General features: G+C 41.2%; 2 protein-coding genes across 7 annotated transcripts in view; one reads left to right on the top strand and one right to left on the bottom strand.

The window, feature by feature from the left end:
- afap1l2 (actin filament associated protein 1-like 2) overlaps nucleotides 1-910 on the top strand; it is a 35,284-nt gene extending 34,374 nt beyond the window's left edge. The window contains exon 20 of one of the 4 annotated variants that reach the window (XM_058062691.1): nucleotides 7-910. In XM_058062691.1, the coding sequence (XP_057918674.1) occupies nucleotides 7-33 (27 nt within the window). In that variant the 3' untranslated portion in view covers nucleotides 34-910. The remainder of the gene's footprint in view (nucleotides 1-6) is intronic. The other 3 variants (XM_058062692.1, XM_058062693.1, XM_058062694.1) reach the window with 3 other exon arrangements.
- On the bottom strand, nucleotides 307-20,990 carry vwa2 (von Willebrand factor A domain containing 2). 3 transcript variants are annotated; one of them, XM_058062698.1, is made up of 14 exons: nucleotides 20,865-20,990; nucleotides 18,961-19,037; nucleotides 15,087-15,161; nucleotides 14,003-14,136; nucleotides 13,799-13,908; nucleotides 12,245-12,445; nucleotides 12,043-12,176; nucleotides 9,917-10,046; nucleotides 9,793-9,848; nucleotides 9,620-9,727; nucleotides 7,350-7,931; nucleotides 6,723-7,274; nucleotides 5,695-5,817; nucleotides 307-3,331 (listed from the first exon to the last, which is right to left on the bottom strand). In XM_058062698.1, the coding sequence occupies exons 2-14, from the start codon at nucleotides 19,025-19,027 to the stop codon at nucleotides 3,201-3,203; spliced, it is 2,403 nt and encodes an 800-aa protein (XP_057918681.1). In that variant the 5' UTR covers nucleotides 19,028-19,037; nucleotides 20,865-20,990; the 3' UTR covers nucleotides 307-3,200. The 3 variants fall into 3 exon arrangements, with proteins under 3 accessions (XP_057918681.1, XP_057918680.1, XP_057918678.1); XM_058062697.1 differs by lacking the exon at nucleotides 20,865-20,990 and having other exon boundaries at nucleotides 14,003-15,161; nucleotides 18,961-19,031; XM_058062695.1 differs by lacking the exons at nucleotides 18,961-19,037; nucleotides 20,865-20,990 and having other exon boundaries at nucleotides 14,003-15,238.
- Nucleotides 20,991-21,117: the final 127 nt, after the last annotated feature.

Raw genomic sequence — 21,117 nt, forward strand, 5'->3', positions numbered from 1 at the left:
TTCCAGGAATGGGAAAGGAAGTCCACCACGTAGAAAAGAAGAGAACTGAATCGCTCCAGTTTGTGGTACGGTTTTTTCCCCTGGTACTGGTCTGGCTTGTGTTTCCACTGTAAACCAAAACAACAACAACAATGGCGGAAACACAGCACCTGCACTACTAAAAAGTTAGTTCCCAACATCCTGTGGGAATCGAACCAAACTGTACGCATTAGTAGAAACAGCACTTACTATTATTAAAATTAATACCTTTTCGAACTACTGGAAAAGAGCCCCCCCCCCCCCCCCAAAAAAAATGGAGGGCGTTTAAATGCAGTAGCATTCCGGCCAGTCGACTTCTTTATTCTTCTTCTTTGAACACTGAAAAAAGCATCATAAAGTTTGAAACCACTGATGGGGCAAAGCATTCTGGGAATTGTAGTTGTAGCTTGGTTCGACATACGCTGGTAGCCAAGATGTACATATTATATTTACACCACTTATTCAGCCTTTATAGATACGTTTGCTAGCTAAAGAAAATGCACTTTTTATTCAAATAAAAATGTACTGACTAAACAGGTTTCACGTTTTTTGAATTGATGTCAACATAAACGTTTCAACCAAATAATAAAGTTTGGTTGTCGGAAACAGGAACGAGTTATGGATATAAAATGAGACAGTAATGGACAGTAATAAGGCAAAATACTGTAAAGTATTACATGTTATCAATGTACTCGTCCATGCATGATCGCAGTATATGAAACGATAAAGGGCTTAGGTGTTGTCCCATTGACATACATTGTTAGCTAGCTTATATTAACTCGTATTCTGGCGTTATAATGCATAGCAAAGTGAAAGAAATATGTATTCATGTTTCATATAAGGATTGTAAAAGTGCAGTTCCCCTTTAAAAATGTAAAAACTGTAGAATTTTTAATTGTATATTATTTTTTTAATAACATAATGGCGCTCAATTTCAAAATTGACATCCTTTACATAAAATTTTTAGTTGTGTATCAAATTGTTCCCCATTCGCGATTAAATGTGATTATGAGTTAACTATATACAAAAAATTTGATTAATCACGATTAAATATTTTAATCAATCATCAGCCCTAATGGTACAAAATAAGAGCTGGAAAATGAATTGTGGTTTTACAAATGTCATATTTTCATATTGATGGCATTATCATGCACAGCAAAGTGAAAGAAATATGTATTAATTATTCACATAAGAATTGTAAATAATGAGTAAAATTCCCCAAAAAGTGCAGTTCTCCTTTAAAAATGTAAAAACTGTAGAATTTCTAATTGTATATATATTTTTTAATAACATAATGGCCCTCAATTCCAAAATTGACATCCCTTTACTTTACATAAAATTTGTAGTTTTTTTCCCCATCCGTGATTAAATGTGATTAAGAGTTAACTATATACAAAAAATTGGATTAATCACGATTAAATATTTCAATTAATCGTCAGCCCTAATAGGTCCAAAATAAGAGCTGGAAAATGAATTGTGGTTTTACAAATGTCATATTTTCATATTGATGGCGTTATAATGCACAGCAAAGTGAAAGAAATATGTATTCATGATTCACATAAGAATTGTAAATAATGAGTAAAATTCCCCAAAAAGTGCAGTTCCCCTTTAAAAATGTAAAAACTATAGGATTTCTAATTGTATATTATTTTTTTTAATAACATAATGGCCCTCAATTCCAAAATTTACATCCCTTTACATAGAATTTTTAGTTGTATCAAATTGTTTCCGAGCTGCGATTAAATGTGATTATGAGTTAACTATATACAAAAAATTTGATTAATCACGATTAAATATTTTAATCAATCATCAGCCCTAATAGGTCCAAAATAAGAGCTGGAAAATGAATTGTGGTTTTACAAATGTCATATTTTCATATTGATGGAGTTATAATGCACAGCAAAGTGAAAGAAATATGTATTAATGATTCACATAAGAATTGTAAATAATGGGTAAAATTCCCCAAAAAGTGCAGTTCCCCCTTTAAAAATGTAAAAACTGTATATTTTTTTTAATAACATAATGGCGCTCAATTCCAAAATTTACATCCCTTTACATAGAATTTTTAGTTGTATCAAATTGTTTCCCATTTGCGATTAAATGTGATCATGAGTTAACTATATACAAAAAATTGGATTAATCACGATTAAATATTTCAATTAATCGTCAGCCCTAATAGGTCCAAAATAAGAGCTGGAAAATGAATTGTGGTTTTACAAATGTCATATTTTCATATTGATGGCGTTATCATGCACAGCAAAGTGAAAGAAATATGTATTCATGTTTCACATAAGGATTGTAAATAATGGGTAAAATTCCCCAAAAAGTGCAGTTCCCCTTTAAAAATGTAAAAACTGTATTTTTTTTTTTAACATAATGGCGCTCAATTCCAAAATTGACATCCCTTTACATAAAATTTGTAGTTGTGTATCAAATTTTTTCCCATCCGTGATTAAATGTGGTTATGAGTTAATTATATACAAAAAAAATTGATTAATCACGATTAAATATTTTAATCAACTGTCAGCCCTAATAGGTCCAAAATAAGAGCTGGAAAATGAATTGTGGTTTTACAAATGTCATATTTTCATATTGATGGCGTTATCATGCACAGCAAAGTGAAAGAAATATGTATTAATGTTTCACATAAGAATTGTAAATAATGGGTAAAATTCCCCAAAAAGTGCAGTTCCCCTTTAAAAATGTAAAAACTTTCTAATTGTATATTATTTTTTAATAACATAATGGCCCTCAATTCCAAAATCAAATTGTTTCCCATCCGCGATTAAATGTGATTATGAGTTAACTATATACAAAAATTTGATTAATCACGATTAAATATTTAAATCAATCGTCAGCCCTAATAGGTGCAAAATAAGAGCTGGAAAATGAATTGTGGTTTTACAAATGTCATATTTTCATATTGATCTCAGTGTGTCTTATGTAAAATAGTGATAAGTGTAAATCCCCCCATTATAAAGCTCCTCCCATTACGTAAATTAAGTAATAGGTATAACACAGGAAACAACATAAGTATCGTACATAATATGATAATATGGCTACTATAAACATGGTTTGAAATGAGAAAATGACACTAAAAAGAAAAAACTACTGACTTGTTCACCTGCAAGTGTTCATACTGGGCAAATACGTTTCTGTTATACTGCAAAAAGTGTGTACTTTTAGGCTGCGTGTCTCCTGCGGTGCAGTTTATAGTAGTGAAGGAGCTCCCGGTTACTCTTCCTCTGCCTTCTGCTCTTCTTCAGACCAACGGGTCTCACAACATCTCCTCTAGATGAAGATCTGGTATTTCCTACAAGGAAAAAAAAAGTAGAAGCAATTAAAAGAAGTATAAATACTGAGGGTTCTCGTGATAAAAAGTATAGGTTGATGGTGCTACTTATAAGAAAAAAATGAAAAAACTATCACTTCATTTTCTGTCATATTAAATTTGAATCAAAACCGTCAGGTGTGCCGTGAGGAATTATCCAATATCACTTAATCATTTGCAAATATTATGTCAATAGCCATGAATATATGGACACAAATATTCCAATTGCATTTGGTATAGTTGCTCAAACCGAAAGAATTGAACATGGATGGAATATTGCTTTAACCCAGAGGTAGGGAACCTATGGCTCGGGAGCCAGGTAGGGCTCTTTTGATGACTGTATCTGGCTCTCAGGCATTTCTTACCACAATAAAAATGCATTTTTGCTGACATTTTAAAGTAAACCATCACAGAAATGACTGTTAAAAATAATATTCAAAATCAACAACTTTCTTATGAATTTTAAGTCGTCCATCTATATTCTGCTGCAATACGGCATATTGCAGATATCTATCTTTCCTGATGATATTTTCCAGGTCAAACACCAAAACTTGATTATTACTGGGTAATGCTGTAGTCTACCTTGGTCATTGAGATGTCAAAAAAACATGTAAATGTAAACTTTCCTCCTTTAGTCAAATAGCTAAAGCTGCAGAACCAAGCCTTCTGGTGAAGATGGCCAAAAGAATGAAATATACTGAATACGGTTCAAAACTATGCAGCAGCAGAAGTTGCATTAATGGCAGCAAGTATTTGATTTATTATTAGACACTGCGCTGCTCACGAAAGTATGCTGGCCACACCCCATTGGCGTGGGGTAGTGTGCCTGGTCTACATAAGTAGAGCCCATTATATCTAAAACTGTTGGTCTTACATAAAAATGCACACATTTTATTGCATTCAAAATGTATATGGCTCTCACAGATACACATTTTAAAATATCTGGCCTTCATGGCTCTCTTAGCCAAAAAGGTTCCCGACCCCTGATCGGTTAAAGTTTAACCGATCCGATTGAGGTATCTTGTACCCGCTCAATCGGAAAGTTGTCAGACTACGTTCTTCTTCGTGGTGTTTTTCTTCTTCTGTTGTTTATTGGCGGTTGGCAAGCTGCTTTCGTGTGCATTAGCGCCATCTGTGGAACAGAATCTAAACCCTTCTATACGCCATTCACAAGTCCAGTTTTATGAAAAAAAGAAAATATATATCTATATAAAACATGTCCTGAGTTTAATTATAAAATATTAGCAAGATTTAATTTGATCTTTTCCTTTTTAAATTGATCCCGGGTGCGTTCTTTCAGCGCATGCTCAGATATGACGTTAACACGCAGATCCAGACGTTCTTCACTTTTAAAAATGGAGGCTAGCAATCGGCACTGGACTGCTAAGCAAAGTTTGTTTTTCATTCAGACTGGAGAGACGAAAAACTGTCAATACGGAGTTATTCCAACAAGTGGAAGAAAAACTCGGGGAAGCCGGTATCACGTGATGTTGGTGTTTACGTTTTACTGGGCATGCCCTGTTGACTATTCTGGTTTGATTTTCACGCCGCATGTAGACAAGAGATTGCAATATTAATTTCTATGGATGATACCATTGTTTCCCGAAAGATCATTCGGAAAGAGAAAAAGTGGTCATGTAAAAAACATGGCTACTGTGGAGTGTCTGTGGTGTAAAGACTGGCAGAGCAATGTAATATTGGTGCGTTTGGCAACACCTACCTTGTTCCTCTGATGGACTTTTTGATGCACGAGTGAGGTCGTGGTGATATTTTGTAACATTTTTGGTTAGTGGTGTGCCGCAAGATTTTTCCAATGTAAAAAAAAAAAACGTGCCGTGAAAAACACTGGATTAGAAAGTTACTGAATATTTTTTTTAAAAGCCTTTTGTTTTCCGTCAGAAAAGCTTCACCGCATTCAAAATTAAATGATGTAATTTGTCGTATGGCACAGACCTCACAGCTAGGAGACCAGGGTTCAATTCCACCCTCGGGCATCTCTGTGTGGAGTTTGCATGTTCTCCCCGTGCATGTGTGGGTTTTCTCCGGGTACTCCGGTTTCCTCCCACATTCCAAAAACATGCTAGGTTAATTGGCGACTCCAAATTGTCCATAGGTATAAATGTGAGTGTGAATGGTTGTTTGTCTATGTGTGCCCTGTGATTGGCTGGCCACCAGTCTAGGGTGTACCCCGCCTTACGCCCGAAGACAGCTGGGATAGGCTCCAGCACCCCCCGCGACCCTCGTGAGGAAAAGCGGTAGAAAATGAATGAATGAATTTGTCGTATGAAAGAATAAAAAAAAGGGTAAACCACGAATGAAGTGAAAAAAAAAAGGCGCTAACTGACGTGTTTCGCAGTGAGGTCCTTCAAAGCCTTGACACTGACAGTAAAAATGTCCTCCTGATGGAAGACACACTCCGTTGTTCATGCAAGGGTTGGGCTTGCAAAGGTCGACAGGCTTTTTCACTTCTGGTAAAAAAAATGGATAAAAATTGTTAAAATATCTTATATACCAGGGGTGCTCATTAAGTCGATCGCGAGCTACCGGTCGATCGCGGAGGTGGTACTGGTCGATCGCGGCGTGACATTAAAAAAATATCATCCCAGCATCAATGCCGTCACTTGATTGATATACAGGGCAGCCATTCAGATGACAACTGAATGTTGCCCTTCGGGTGACCAATCAAATCAAACAACGTCTCTAAGTGCAGCAGAACTTACGATGTCAGCCTATCATCCATCCCCGTTACTTGATTGACATACAGGACAACCAGTCAGATGACAACTGAATTTTGACCTTTAGGTCAACGCTCATGCGTAAACAACGATGCAAAGTGCTAAGCTAGTCGGCGAATTGCGTCAGATTTTAAGCCCTCGCTAAAGTTTATGGTCACTAAAATGAGTGAAGGAGCTGGACCAAGTAAAAAGGCAAAAACTGGACCAAGTAAAAAGGCAAAAAACATATCACTTCCATACGGATATGGAATATTATACGGATATTGTGATACGGATATTATCCATGACTGATAAACATTTGGAAGTGTGCTTGAGGCTGGCTATCAGCAGCTACTGTCCGGACTATGCATCCCTGGCTGATTCAATTCAGTGCAAGTCATCAAAGTAAACTCAGGTAATTACAAAAAATGTTAATAGTTAATTATGTGTGTTTTGCAATATTGGCTCATTTGGTTATGTAAGGTACATCAACATACATTGTACGTACAAATAATCCTCAATACATTTGAAAATAAATAGATGTTTTGCATTTTTGTAGTGGGTAGATCATTTTGACTCGGTCATTTTAAAAGTAGCTCGCATGCTGAAAAAGTGTGAGCACCCCTGTTATATACATTAATATTGCTGATTTTTATCACCTGAACATAACATCTGGACCAGGACATCCTCAAAGTACTTGAGGTCCTCGTAAGACGGCACCGAGATCATGTGCTCCTCGCGCCCGGCGATGTGCAGCAGCCTGTCCTTTTGCACGTCGCCGATGCCGACGACAAACAGCGACACACCGTCGTTTCGTAGCTTCTGCGCCGGGACAAAAGCGTCGTCGCTGCCGGAACCGTCGGTCACCACGACGACAGCCTTGTTGACGCCGACCCGCGCGCCCCTGGCCGCCGTGAGGACGTCGGAGTACACGTGGAGCAGAGCGGTGCCCGTCGACGCCACTCCGCCGATGTAACTCGCCTGGCCCGCTGCGTTGAGGATGGCGGAGCCCGTTTGGTGGGCGTCCAGGGTGAAGACGGTGGCGGCTTTGCGGCCGTAGGTGACCAACGCAATCTGGGCCAAGTCGCGGTTGACGTCGAATTGGACGGTGAGGCCGCGGGCAAAGTCGCGCAGGGTGGCGAAGTTGCTGCGGCTGACGCCGCCTGAGGCGTCCAGGGCGAGGACCAGGTCAACCGCTTGTCCAAGGCAACCTTAGGAAACAAGGATAGTTATGGAAAGTTATGGAAAATGGGGGTCTACTTATCCAGTTCTGCACCAAAAACCACCTTGTGTGTCCACACTGCAGATCTTGGCCTTGAGTTCTGGGATTTTGGCACCCAGCCCGCCTGGAGACGCATAGGTCAGAGTCCTTTGAGGGTTTCCTGTGATGTTATTGAGGTGCCCCTTCAGGTTTTCCGGTCCCACAGCGATAAGGAAGATCTCCCTGTCTTGTGCGTACTTGGAATTCTCCACCACCTCGTCGGCAGACCGCGTGCCAGTGAGCAACACCACGACACGCGGGAGGTCGTCGCTGACGTCGGCGAACACCGGCGCGCTCACGAAACCGTTGCGCGCGACATACCGAAGCGCCTGGCCCGTCTTGGTCTCGCCGCCCACGAGCTCCAGAGCATCCACGGCGTTAAAGAGACCCTTCAGATTGCCTCGGAACTCGCCCACCCGCGCGGAGACTTGAGTGTCTCCGCCAAACACGGCCAGGCCGACTCTGCTGGGCGTGTCGGAGCCGATGACGGTCTGCAGGAAGCGCATCAAAAAGGACTTGAGGCGCAGGAAGTTCTCCAAAGGGAGCCTGGCAGAGCCCTCCAACAGGAAAAGAAGGTCCACTGAACAATCCAGTGACAAAGCAGGAGCTATGGAAGGACAGGGGGGGGGTCAGCCATGGAAATGGGAATTTTTCCCTTTATTCAACATCCTTATATGAGACATGAACACACGGCTCTTCTTTTTTGTGTATTCTAAGTATACAAGTAGATAAAAACACAGGTAATTAACTCAATAATTGCCTGCTATAATTGCCTACCACTCTCGATATCGGCCATTTTTTATTATTTTGACTGATAATCACGTGCGTTCTTGGGCTTCATCTTTCATCTGAAAAAAAAATTAGCTTCTACCTTTTTCCGTTCTTTAGTAATCAGTTGTACAACATAGGCAAGTTTCAGCAAAATATCAGTTCTCAACCAAAAAAAAGGCTTTTTCAACATACTATATGTTACATACGAGGCTGCACGGTGGTTGAGTGGTTAGCGCACAAATAGGAGAACTGAGTTCAATCCCACCCATGTTCTCCCCGTGCATGCGTGGGTTTTCTCCAGGTACTCCAGTTTCCTCCCACATTCCAAAAACATGCTAAGTTAATTGGCTAATTGACTCCAAATTGTCCATAGGTATGAATGTGAGTGTGAATGGTTGTTTGTCTATATGTGCCCTGCGATTGGCTGGTGAGGCTGGTACCCCGCCTCTCACCCAAAGACAGCTGGGATAGGCTCCAGCACCCCTGCGTTCCTCGTGAGGATAAGAGGGAAAAAATGAATGAATGAATGTATTGCAATATTTGATTTGACTAATAATAGGCTATAGTCAACCACAAGACAGCGATCAATTAATTAATTTATGATTTTTTGAAACTTAATGACTGTATTATGGACTGAGTGGTTAGCGCGCAGGCCACACAGCTAGGAGACCCGAGTTCGATTCCACCCTCGGCCATCTCTGGCCGGGTTTTCTCCGGGTACTCCGGTTTCCTCCCACATTCCAAAAACATGCTAGGTTAATTAGCGACTCCAAATTGTCCATAGGTATGAATGTGAGTGTGAATGGTTGTTTGTCTATATGTGCCCTGTGATTGGCTGGCCACCAGTCCAGGGTGTACTCCGCCTCTCGCCCGAAGACAACTGGGATAGGCTCCAGCACCCGCTGCGACGATACGCGGTAGAAAATCTAGTTAGTTAGTCAGAAAAGTTAGTTTGTAAACATTCTCTGTTGGGCGTCGATGTTGTTGAGTACATTCAAATTGCAATTGTCCACAATGCCACCACATAGTTGTGATGATAACCATAGACCAGGAAGTTGACTTTACAGCGACGAAACAATTTGTTTTATATGTGGTCTTTATATATATATATATATATATATGGTCTTTGGGGCTGCACAGTGGTGAAGTGGTTAGCGTTCAGGCCTCACACCTATGGCACCCAGGTTCGATTCCCCGCTCAGGCATCTCTGAGTTTACATTCTTTACGTTCTCCTTGCATGTGCGTGGGTTTCCTCCCAAATTGTCCATAGGTATGAATTTGAGTGTGAATGGTTGTTTGTCTATATGTGCCCTGTGATTGGTCAAAAACTATACCAAATGTGCTCCACTCTATTGGAGAGTTACATCATCACCTCTTTAAGCCTCTCACTCAAAAAAACAGAAGGCTTTATTAGAAGAATAGGTGCGTCCCATTATGTTGCCTCTTTTTTTTTAATGTTTTTATAACTTATTAGTTTTCCATGAATATTTTTGTCCATTATATGTGTGTATCAGTGCACTAACCACAATGAGGGTCTCCTCCATAGCCAGGTGGACACACACAACTGTAGGTGTCAGCATCTTCTGAGACACATGTTCCTCCGTTCAGACATGGCTGGGAGTCACAGGGATCTGGATGGAGAATAAGAATGAAAGAATTAAAAAAAAAAGATAATGAGTGTAAGACAAAAACATACCAGGACAGATGGTTCGATGGCAGACGGTTGCATGCCCCTTGTAGGCCTTTTTGTACCTGTCAAATATTATTTACTGTTGATTTCACATTTCAAAACACACAATGCTTTTAGCATGTTGACTTGCCTGTAGTACGGACACAGAGAAGTGTGTGGGAAGTACCCCTTGGAGCCTTTCCAACACATAAAATTCCCCTGCAGCTCCTTCACCGTCTCCAGTGTCTTTCTCACGCAGGGAAACGCCTCCACGTGGCAGCCTTTTGGGAAGAGGACCACAGGGAGAGAATCATGCAATAGAAAATTTGTTTTAAAAAAATATGTATATTTAAGCAAATTAAGAGGCTGCGCGGTGGATGAGTGGTTAGCGCGCAGACCTCACGGCTAGTAGACCCAGGTTCAATTCCACCCTCGGCTATCTCTGTGCGGGGTTTGCATGTTCTCTGCTGTTTAAGGACATTCAAATTGTAATTGTCCACAATGCCGCCACATTTGTTTTATATGTGGTCTTTATATATGGTCTTTGGGGCTGCACAGTGGTTAGCGTTCAGCCCTCACACCTATGGCACTCAGGTTCGATTCCCCGCTCAGGCATCTCCGTTTTGGGTTTGCAAAAGCGCTAGTTTTTCTGCTGACTTCTTTCTCTTTGGGCTTGTCGTCTACTCGTTCCTGATCCTATCCATCCTGGTCACTCCCAATGAGAACCTCAGCATCCTCATCTCTGCTACCTGCTGTTTTTAAGGACGTACTGCAAACATGTATTGTAAAAAAAAAAAAAAATTCTGCGATTGGGTGGCGACCAGTCCAGGGTTCGATTCCACCCTCGGCCATCTCTGTGCGGAGTTTGCATGTTCTCTGCTGTTTAAGGACCTACTGCGTAGATGTTGTTGAGTACATTCAAATTGCAATTGTGATGATAACCATAGACCAGGAAATTGACTTTACAGCCACGAAACAATTTGTTTTATATGTGGTCTTTATATATGGTCTTTGGGGCTGCACAGTGGTTAGCGTTCAGGCCTCACACCTATGGCACCCAGGTTCTATTCCCCGCTCAGGCATCTCCGTTTTGGGTTGGCAAAAACGCTAGTTTTTCTGCTGACTTCTTTCTCTTTGGGCTTTTCCCCTTCAGCAAATAAATCACCTCCATCCAACCCTGTCGTCGACTCGTTCCTGATCCTATCCATCCTGGTCACTCCCAATGAGAACCTGAGCATCCTCATCTCTGCTACCTGCTGTTTTTAAGGACGTACTGCAAACATGTATTGTAAAAAAAAAAAATGCTAACAAAGTGGTTAGCGTTCAGGCCTCACACTTACAGCACCCATGTTCGATTCCCCGCTCAGGCATCTCCGTTTTGGGTTTGCAAAAACGCTAGTTTTTCTGCTGACTTCTTTCTCTTTGGGCTTTTCCCCTTCAGCAAATAAATCACCTCCATCCAACCCTGTTGTCGACTCGTTCCTGATCCTATCCATCATGGTCACTCCCAATGAGAACCTTAGCATCCTCATCTCTGCTACCTGCTGTTTTTAAGGACGTACTGCAAACATGTATTGTAAAAAAAAATGCTAACAAAGTGGTTAGCGTTCAGGCCTCACAACTATGGCACCCCGGGTTCGATTCCCCGCTCAGGCATCTCCGTTTTGGGTTTACAAAAACGCTAGTTTTTCTGCTGACTTCTTTCTCTTTGGGCTTTTCCCCTTCAGCAAATAAATCACCTCCATCCAACCCGGTCGTCGACTCGTTCCTGATCCTATCCATCCTGGTCACTCCCAATGAGAACCTCAGCATAGTCATCTCTGCTACCTGCTGTTTTTAAGGACGTACTGCAAACATGTATTGTAAAAAAAAAAAAAATGCTTTGCAAGTTCTGCGATTGGGTGGTGACCAGTCCAGGGTTCGATTCCACCCTCGGCCAAAAACATGCTAGGTTAATTAGCGACTCCAAATTGTCCATAGGTATGAATGTGAGTGTGAATGGTTGTTTGTCTATATGTGCCCTGTGATTGGCTGGCCACCAGTCCAGGGTGTACCCCGCCTCGCGCCTGAAGAAGACAGCTAGGATAGGCTCCAGCACTCCCCGCGACCCTCGTGAGGATAAGCGGTAAAAATGAATGAATGAATGAAGACGCATTAAAATACATTGTGATGATGTGTAATACTCTACACCGGCCACTAGATGTCAGTAATATTTGGTGAGCAAAGTGCACACAAACAAAGTGCTGAACTGTATTTGGTATTTTGCTCGTGTTCTACCTGCAGGCGTGGCATTGCACAGCGAGATGGTGCTAAGCGTCGTGTACAAGCCATTGACAGCATCGTGGAAATGCTCAGCAAAGAAAACGTGGCTCTCCATTGGCTCGCTGGCCAGGGTGTGAAGCTCCTCCCACCTAGACAGCAGAAGATGAAGGTTAAACGAATGACGTATTTTCGCCAATAGTCACCAGACATACTACACCTTGGGTAGCGCAGGCCAACAGCGAATAACACAACGCCTTCCTTTTTGAGCTGCACTGCGGCCGCCTGTACGCCGTTGCCCTGCGACATCCCGTCTGATAGCAGGATGACGACACGGGCCGCGGCGGAGGAGTTGCGGCCGCCTGGGAAGCCTTTTCTGAGCACGTACTTCAGAGCCAGGCCGGTCTGGGTGCTGCCGCCCCTGTGGACAAAATACAAACAAATGTAACGCAGACAGCGGCGGTGATTGACAGGCAGAATACATCACTAATTCATGTTGTCAGTGTGTTAGCTTGCCGGTGTGTTGAGAGACTTTACCTCACCTAAAGGCTCATAATATGCATTTAAAATCAAATATAAAGACGTGTGTCAGCAGAAGTTAATAGATTTTACAATACATGACAATATTACAGGATATTGCATCATTTCAATAACAAGTATCTTCTATGGTGACAACGACAAAGCTGAACAAAAAGTGGTACAATTTGGAGTTCAACAACAACATGCCCCCACAGAAGGGTACCAGTGGTGGAAAAGAAGAAAAAAATCCCCCCACAGAAGGGTACCAGTGGTGGAAAAGACAAAAAAAATTGCCCCCACAGAAGGGTACCAGTGGTGGAAAAGGAAAAACATGCCCCCACAGAAGGGTACCAACGATGAAAAGGGAAAAAACATGCCCCCACAGAAGGGTACCAGTGGTGGAAAGGAAAAGACATGCCCCCACAGAAGGGTACCAATGATGAAAAAAAAAACGTGCCCCCACAGAAGGGTACCAGTGGTGGGAAAAGGAAAAAAATGCCCCCACAGTAGGGTACCAGTGGTGGAAAAGGAAAAACATGCCCCCACAAAAGGGTACCAATGATGAAAAGGAATAAATATGCCCCCACGAAAGGGTGCCAGTGCTGGAAAAGGAAAAAACATGCCCCCACAGAAGGGTACCAGTGGTGGGAAAAGGAAACACATGCCCCCACAGAAGGGTACCGGTGGTGGAAAATGAAAAACATGCCCCCACAGAAGGGTACCAACGATGAAAAGGGAAAAAACATGCCCCCACAGAAGGGTACCAGTGGTGGAAAAGGAAAAAACATGCCCCCACAGAAGGGTACCAGTGGTGGAAAAGGAAAAACATGCCCCCACAAAAGGGTACCAGTGGTGGAAAAGGAAAAACATGCCCCCACAAAAGGGTACCAGTGGTGGAAAAGGAAAAACATGCCCCCACAAAAGGGTACCAATGATGAAAAGGAAAAACATGCCCCCACAAAAGGGTAGCAGTGGTGGAAAAGGAAAATCATGCCCCCACAGAAGTGTACCAATGAATTAAAATGTCAGTATACCTTGTATAAAGCTATTCTATTTTAAAAGAAGACTAGGTAGGGTACCAGTGATGGAAAAGAAGGAAAAACATGCCCCCTCAAAATGGGACCAGTTTTGGCTTGACTACAAGTAAACAAAGCACAAAGACATCATCAATCAATCGATCGATCGATCAATTATGTCTGAGTGTGTCAATCTGAACATGTCAAATGTGATTGATGAGTGAAGAGTGAAGACGCACCTGTAAGAAATCTTCTTCACCCTCATCATCAGCTTGCGTTTACTGGTGTAAGAATCCAATGCGAACTCCAACCGAGGGACTGAGCCAAACTGGATGAGTCCAACACGCACCTGGATGAGGGAAGCGGGAGGGGGTACAGTCACGTGAACGGTACAACTCCTCAGTAACTACTCATTAGTTCATGAGTAACTCAGGGAATCAAACCTTTCCCGGCCCGATGTCGAGGGCTTCGCAGAGTTTGATGGCGTAATGTTTGGAGCGCTCAAAGCTTCCCTTTCCCACGCTGTAAGAAGCGTCCATGAGGAAGAGGATGTCCATGGCCCCCGAGCACTGCATCACTTCCAGTGGACCAAGATCATAAAAAGAGACAATTATTGTTGGTTGATTGGCGTTTTGTTTGTCGTTCTTAAAACCTCTTAAGAGAGTGGTTCCCAAACTGTATTTGCAGCGCCCCCTTGTGGAGATGACATTTTTCTCATTTACAGTATGCATGTATCACTAACCATTTTCACTAACCGACCGTAGTCGCAGGGGGTGCTGGAGCCTATCCCAGCTGTCTTCATCCTGGACTGGTGGCCAACCAATCACAGGGCACATATAGACAAACAACCATTCACACTCACATTCATACCTATGGACAATTTGGAGTCGCTAATTAACCTAGCATGTTTTTGGAATGTGGGAGGAAACCGGAGTACCCGGGAAAAACCCACGCATGCACGAGGAGAACATGAAAAACTCCACACAGAGATGGCCGAGGGTGGAATTGAACCCTAGTCTCCTTGCTGTGAGGTCTGCGCGCCAACCACTCGTCCACCGTGTCGCCATAGTCATATCATTCATTCATTTTACCGCTTTTTCCTCACGAGGGTTGCGGGGGTGTTGGAGCCTATCCCAGCTGTCTTGGGGCGAGAGGCGGGGTACACCCTGGACTGGTGGCCAGCCAATCACAGGGCACATATAGACAAACAACCATTCACACTCACATTCATACCTATGGACAATTTGGAGTCGCTAATTAACCTAGCATGTTTTTGGAATGTGGGAGGAAACCGGAGTACCCGGTTCACCCGAGGGTGGAATTGAACTCCGGTCTCCTAGATGTAAGGCCTGTGCGCTAACCACTCGACCACCGTGCCGCCATGGTAATATCAATATCAAAACTTGAATATTTTCTTGAATGAACTCTGGCGTCTAAAAGTGTTCATGGTAGCCCCAACACCTCTCCCAAAAAAAACACTGCCTTAAGAGATCCCGGGAACATTTGGGACATTTTGAAATACATTACTCTCTGCTGCCGAGTTGATCTTCTTGATGTTCTCGTGGCTGGTGTGGATCTCCTGCACTGAGACACCCTGCTGAACTAGAAGATAACATGTAGGTCAGATTGCGGATCCAATAAGTACTGTGGTACCTCAGTTTTTTTCGTTTATTCTAGTTCAGGGGTGGGCAAACTTTTTGACTCGCGGGCCACATTGATATGACAAAATTTCGGGGGGGGGGGGGGCAGACTATATATTTTACACATAACAGTCCACCTGGTATTATTGTATCTGTAAAATTGTCATGCAATCTGCTATTATTATTTATTATTTTATGTTTATATTTAAATATTTTTAAAAATAATAAAATATTATAATAATTACAATAAAATTAAAATAATTATTATATTATTATTATGTAAAATATGCAAATATAACAATAATATTATATATAATTAATATAATAATTAGCATTAATATAATAATTATAATAATCATAATAGTTCTAATAATTATAATCTAATAATAATAATAATTATTATTATTATTATTATTATTATTATTATGTGCTTGTGTCCCTTTTTTCAGGAGCACTTTGTAAACAACAGACCATGTCAAAAAACGAAATTGATAAAACCATCAAAAGGTTGTATGTTGAGTTTAAATGAAATACTTTGGAAAGATTGGGCGGGCTGTATTCAAACACTTGGCGGGCCGGATGTGGCCCCCGGGCCGTAGTTTGCCCACCCCTGTTCTAGTTCATTGCACCAATAATAATAATAATAATTTAAAAAACTACACTGACATACTTTTTCACAGCAGTTAACCATCTAACACAAAAACAGTTGAGACATCCACAAAACGATTTGGAGACGCCGTTCCAAAAGACGGTTTTACTGACAGACTCCCTCATTGACCCTCCTACCAGAGGATAATAGACGATCCAACGCTAATGTGAGTGGACATGTGAAGAGAGCCATTCTTCCGGCTTGTTCACTTGGAAAGACGACCCAAAGAGGAGCGAGAGAGAGAGAGAGAGAGAAGGCCAGACATGTGACTTCCTGTTCAGGAGCCATGTGAACATACCCTGTTGTCCTTGGTAACGCTGGTGGTATTGCCGGGGAATTTGACCCGCGTTCTGGCTTTGTTTTTCTATTTGAATACAAAGAAAGTGTCTACTCGTATGTGTTGTTTTTTTTTAGCCTCAGTGTTTTACATAGGGATGTTCTTCATAACTAACTTATTAAATATCAAAAATGCTTTTTCTAATTTCAGGGTTTCGTTTTGCTGAAAAATATTATATTATATATATATATATAATATTTATATATATATATAATATATATATATAATATTATATTTACCTTTTTGAAAAGATTGGACAATTTTCACATTGTAGGCAATGTTGTTTGGTCTAGGGACAGTCCCACTGAAGAAAAGACAGGAAGCAGAACTGGAGGTAGCAGAGATGAGGGTGCTGAGGTTCTCATTGGGAGTGACCAGGATGGATAGGATCAGGAAGGAGTACATCAGAGGGACATTACATGTTAGCCGGAGGTAGCAGAGAAGAGGATGCTGCGGTTCTCATTGGGAGTGACCATGATGGATAGGATCAGGAAGGAGTACATCAGAGGGACATTACATGGTCGCTAGAGGTAGCAGAGATGAGGATGCAGAGGTTCTCATTGGGAGTGACCAGGATGGATAGGATCAGGAACGAGTACATCAGAGGGACATTACATGTTAGCCGGATGTAGCAGAGATGAGGATGCTGAGGTTGTCATTGGGAGTGACCAGGATGGATAGGATCAGGAACGAGTACATCAGAGGAACATGACATGTTAGCCGGAGGTAGCAGGGATGAGGATGCTGAGGTTCTCATTGGGAGTGACCATGATGGATAGGATCAGGAACGAGTACATCAGAGGGACATTACATGTTAGCCGGAGGTAGCAGGGACGAGGATGCTGAGGTTCTCATTGGGAGTGACCATGATGGATAGGATCAGGAACAAGTACATCAGAGGGACATTACATGTTAGCCGGAGGTAGCAGAGATGAGGATGCTGAGGTTCTCATTGGGAGTGACCAGGATGGATAGGATCAGGAACGAGTACATCAGAGTGACATTACATGTTAGCCGGAGGTAGCAGAGAGGAGGATGCTGAGGTTCTCATTGGGAGTGACCAGGATGGATAGGATCAGGAACGAGTACATCAGAGGGACATTACATGTTAGCCGAAGGTAGCAGAGAGGAGGATGCTGAGGTTCTCATTGGGAGTGACCAGGATGGATAGGATGAGGAAGGAGTACATCAGAGGGACATTACATGTTAGCCGGAGATAGCAGAGATGAAGAGGCTGAGGTCCTCATTGGGAGTGACCATGATGGATAGGATCAGGAACAAGTATATCAGAGGGACATTACATGCTAGTCGGAGGTAGCAGAGATGAGGAGGCTGAGGTCCTCATTGGGAGTGACCGGGATGGATAGGATCAGGAACGGGTACATCAGAGGGACATTACATGTTAGAGGCCTTGGAGATAAAGTCCTTTAGGCCGGACTGAGATGTGTATACAGGGCAGAAGGGAACTATCCATTTGAACTTCTTCATGCCCGTCGGCAACACTAGTTTGGATGTTTCTACAGAGATTTATAGTTATACATGCCTTCCAAATGTACTCTTCAGCCATAAATCTTATGAAGAAAACAGGTAGAATTCAATTGCAGAAAACAGTAAAAAAAATATAGCAGCTTTGAGCACAAAATCCCTAATATTAACCCTTTTCATAACAAATATATGACCACTTTAATCATTAAAGCACGGATAAGTACATAAATTAATCTAAATCACTGGAGATATGAGAACTATTCCACTTAAGTCTGATATGGAGGGATTGAGTGGATGTCTTTCTTTTAAGAAACGAGAAGAGTCTTAACAGTCTGCTTTGCTCAAGTTCAAAGTCTTAAAAAATGCCATGCAATAAATACTGCAGATGGTGCTAAAACCGTCGTTTTCAAAGATATTGCCCTCCCACCTCCCGCCTGGGGCAAATACTGATACTCTCCAAAGAAAAAGACAGACCGAACGACGCATTTTTAGTACTTATTTTGAAGGAGGAAACACATTTAAGCAGTTCTACATCCCAGTGTTTTGGTTTTCATTATTTATTAATTGGATTAAAGAATAATCCAATTATGTGTCAGACACTCAATAATATTAAAAAATATATATTTTGTATGGAATAATGACTTTTAGATATACAGTAAACCTCGGATGTATCGGATTCAATTGTTCCCACTGGTTTTGTCCGATATAAGCGAAATCCGTTATATGCGTATACCGGAAAATGTCCGTTTTACACATATATCGGATTTATATCCGGTATATGCGTAAATCGGATTTTATCCGTTATAAAAAGGCACTTCCTTGACTATGTTTCCAATGTACCTGGGCGCGCAGGCAACGCTGCAAACGCTAAAAATGACGTCATATAGCGGCCTGTCACGATTCGGCGAATCGGAGCGCCACGATGCGGCCATCCAAATTTTTATTGGAAATGCATTACAGAAAAATCGGTTCTTTTTTATCTGTCCGTTGTGAGCGAATTTCCGATATATCCGAGTCCAATATATCCGAGGTTTACTGTAGCAGAAAACAATGATAATTATGGCAAATGGCTTATATTATATTTCTAATTACAAAAACTCAGGCTGACAAAAAACATTTGCACCCCCCCTTCCTTTTTTTTTTTTACACATTCCCAGAAGTCACTACAGCAAAACAGTCAAAATATTCCTCATTAAAAAAAATTAATAAATATAATTAAAAAAATATTCCTCATAAGCTAACAAAAAGTGACTTCATAACAATACATGCACGAGAAAAGCAGAAACCAACCTTGAAAAAGCAGCAGCAGTAGCAGTACAGTGGCAAGGCAGCAATGATGGTGGATATTAGAGAGCATGTTGGAATGCCTGTAAAAAAAAAAAAAAAAAAAAAAAAACATAAGGATTGGCTATAACAGAAAAATACAAAAATATTCATGTTTAAGATTGTGCTCATGCCGACTCTCCCTATCCTTTCTCTACTAGTGGGATGCAGTGAACCTGGAAATAGAAAACAAATCCATAACCATGCTGTTTTTTTTTTGTTTTTTTTTTAATGGTTTGGCAGGTTAGAAAATGCCTGGAGTATAATTACAGAGCAAACCTCTTTTGGATGAGCTTCATACAAAAATCCAAAAATTACCCACCAGTACAAGGAACAGCAGCAACTTATGCAATCTGAAATACCTGAGCATAGAAAATAGTGTAGAAAAGCATCCAGAGGGGATTTCAAAAGCATTAAAAAAAAAAAAGTTCCTTGTCAGATGTTTCCGTTCTTTTTGACTTTCGACACGGCTTCCTTGTCTTCTAGGGTCAGAGGTCGTGACCCAAACAGGTAAGAGTAGCCAAGCTTTAACCCGGAGAAGCCGAACAAATTTGAGCACATTCGACATGCTAAGTATGGAAAAAGTAGGACAAAATTGAGGGCGTGTGGCTTCCTCCTACAAGGGGGTGGTTAAAACAGGGGTCTCAAACACGCGGCCCACGGGCCAAATGTGGCCCGCAGGACACTGATTTGAGGCCCCCGCCTTGATATGAAAGTTTAATGTTAGTGCGGCCCGCGCAAGTTTGATATGGATGCTGTATGGTATCATGTACCCAGAAAAAATTATTACGCTTGATTCATGTTCATGTTAAAGGTTAAATAACTGTTAATAGTTATCCTCCCTATCCGTGTGGAAGTGGTAAGTTTTTGGCTATTTAAGTTTAAAGGAAATAACTTGGAGGCTACCGTTTAGGTCGCTAGCTCTCTAGTTTGCGAGTTAGCATGTGTCTCAAGACCCTGCAGTTGCGCAATATGTTGTAAATAAAGAGTATAAATGTGACTATAGTCGTGTTTTGTCATGTCTACAGGGCTCTAATAATGCTTTGTTCATTTTAATCTGAAAATTTTTTGTGGTTTCTTAATTTTTAATTATTTGCCGTTTTATTATTATATTTATTTATTTATTACTGATTGATTGATTTTCTTTATTCTTGATTTGTTTATTTATTTTTCATTTTATTTTGTGTAGAAAAATAAAAAGTAAGATATTTGAGAACAGTGGAATGTTTTATCAGAGCTTTTCTTGTAGAAAATCGGAACCAAAGCAAAGGTTATTCATTTTTATGTTTTTAATAAATGTGTTTTTTTTGGGGGGGGGTATCTGATGTGGCCCAGCCTCACCCAGACCCTAGCTCCAGTGGCCCCCAGGTAAATTGAGTTTGAGAGCCCTGCCTTAAAACATTAAAAACACACAAGCATGTTTTGCTGCATGGGAATACTGTGTGTTGGAGTATCGATTGAAATACACACATTTTTAATTGAAATCTAGTACTTCAAATATAAATCTTAAAGTAAAAGATATGCATCAATGTTAAATATGTAGGATTTTAAAAAATGCCAATTTCAAATGGGACAATTTAGGTCATGCAGAACAATTGTGGCTGCTTTAGTGTAGCTTTGCTATTGTACGCTAATTAAAGAGAATGTTTTAACAATTAAAAACAATATGAAAACACTGAAATGGGATAATATACTCAAAGTATGAAGCTGTGAAAAACTGTCAAGTTCATGTGTGTCATGAATACAATACATTTCTTCCCATTCAATTACAATTGAGAGATATGAGATATAAGAAAATAAACATACTTACAGTAGATTCTTGAAAAACGGTCCTGAATAATCCTAATAGATTCCTAAGTGTGTCTACTTACAAAATTTGGCCTTGTCAAAATCCACTCTTGGTGAACTTCTGGTCTTTTTTTTTGGGGCAGCTCCACACACGTCTTTGTTTCAGCAGAGCTCCCATCTACACACACACAGAAGAGCAGTGACCCCCACCTCCACTCAGCTCCACCTACACCGGTGGGCTCGACTCATCCTCTCGTCTCAGCCCACACACTGGAGGGGGGGGGGGGAGCACTACTTGGTTTTGACGTTAAAAAAAAAAAAAAAACACAAACTTAC

This window comes from Doryrhamphus excisus, chromosome 22 (assembly GCF_030265055.1).
Source record: "Doryrhamphus excisus isolate RoL2022-K1 chromosome 22, RoL_Dexc_1.0, whole genome shotgun sequence".
NCBI classification, from domain to species: Eukaryota; Metazoa; Chordata; class Actinopteri; order Syngnathiformes; family Syngnathidae; genus Doryrhamphus; species Doryrhamphus excisus.

Bases quoted from the DNA above. Each gene is read 5' to 3' on its own strand.
- vwa2 (XM_058062697.1), bottom strand. From the start codon at position 14,290: ATGCATACTGTAAATGAGAAAAATGTCATCTCCACAAGGGGGCGCTGC. The intron at 9,849-9,916 runs GCAAGTCAACAT...AATATTTGACAG, and splicing joins TCTCTGTGTCCGTACTACAG to GTACAAAAAGGCCTACAAGG. The intron at 9,728-9,792 runs GTATGTTTTTGT...TTCTCCATCCAG, and splicing joins CCATCGAACCATCTGTCCTG to ATCCCTGTGACTCCCAGCCA.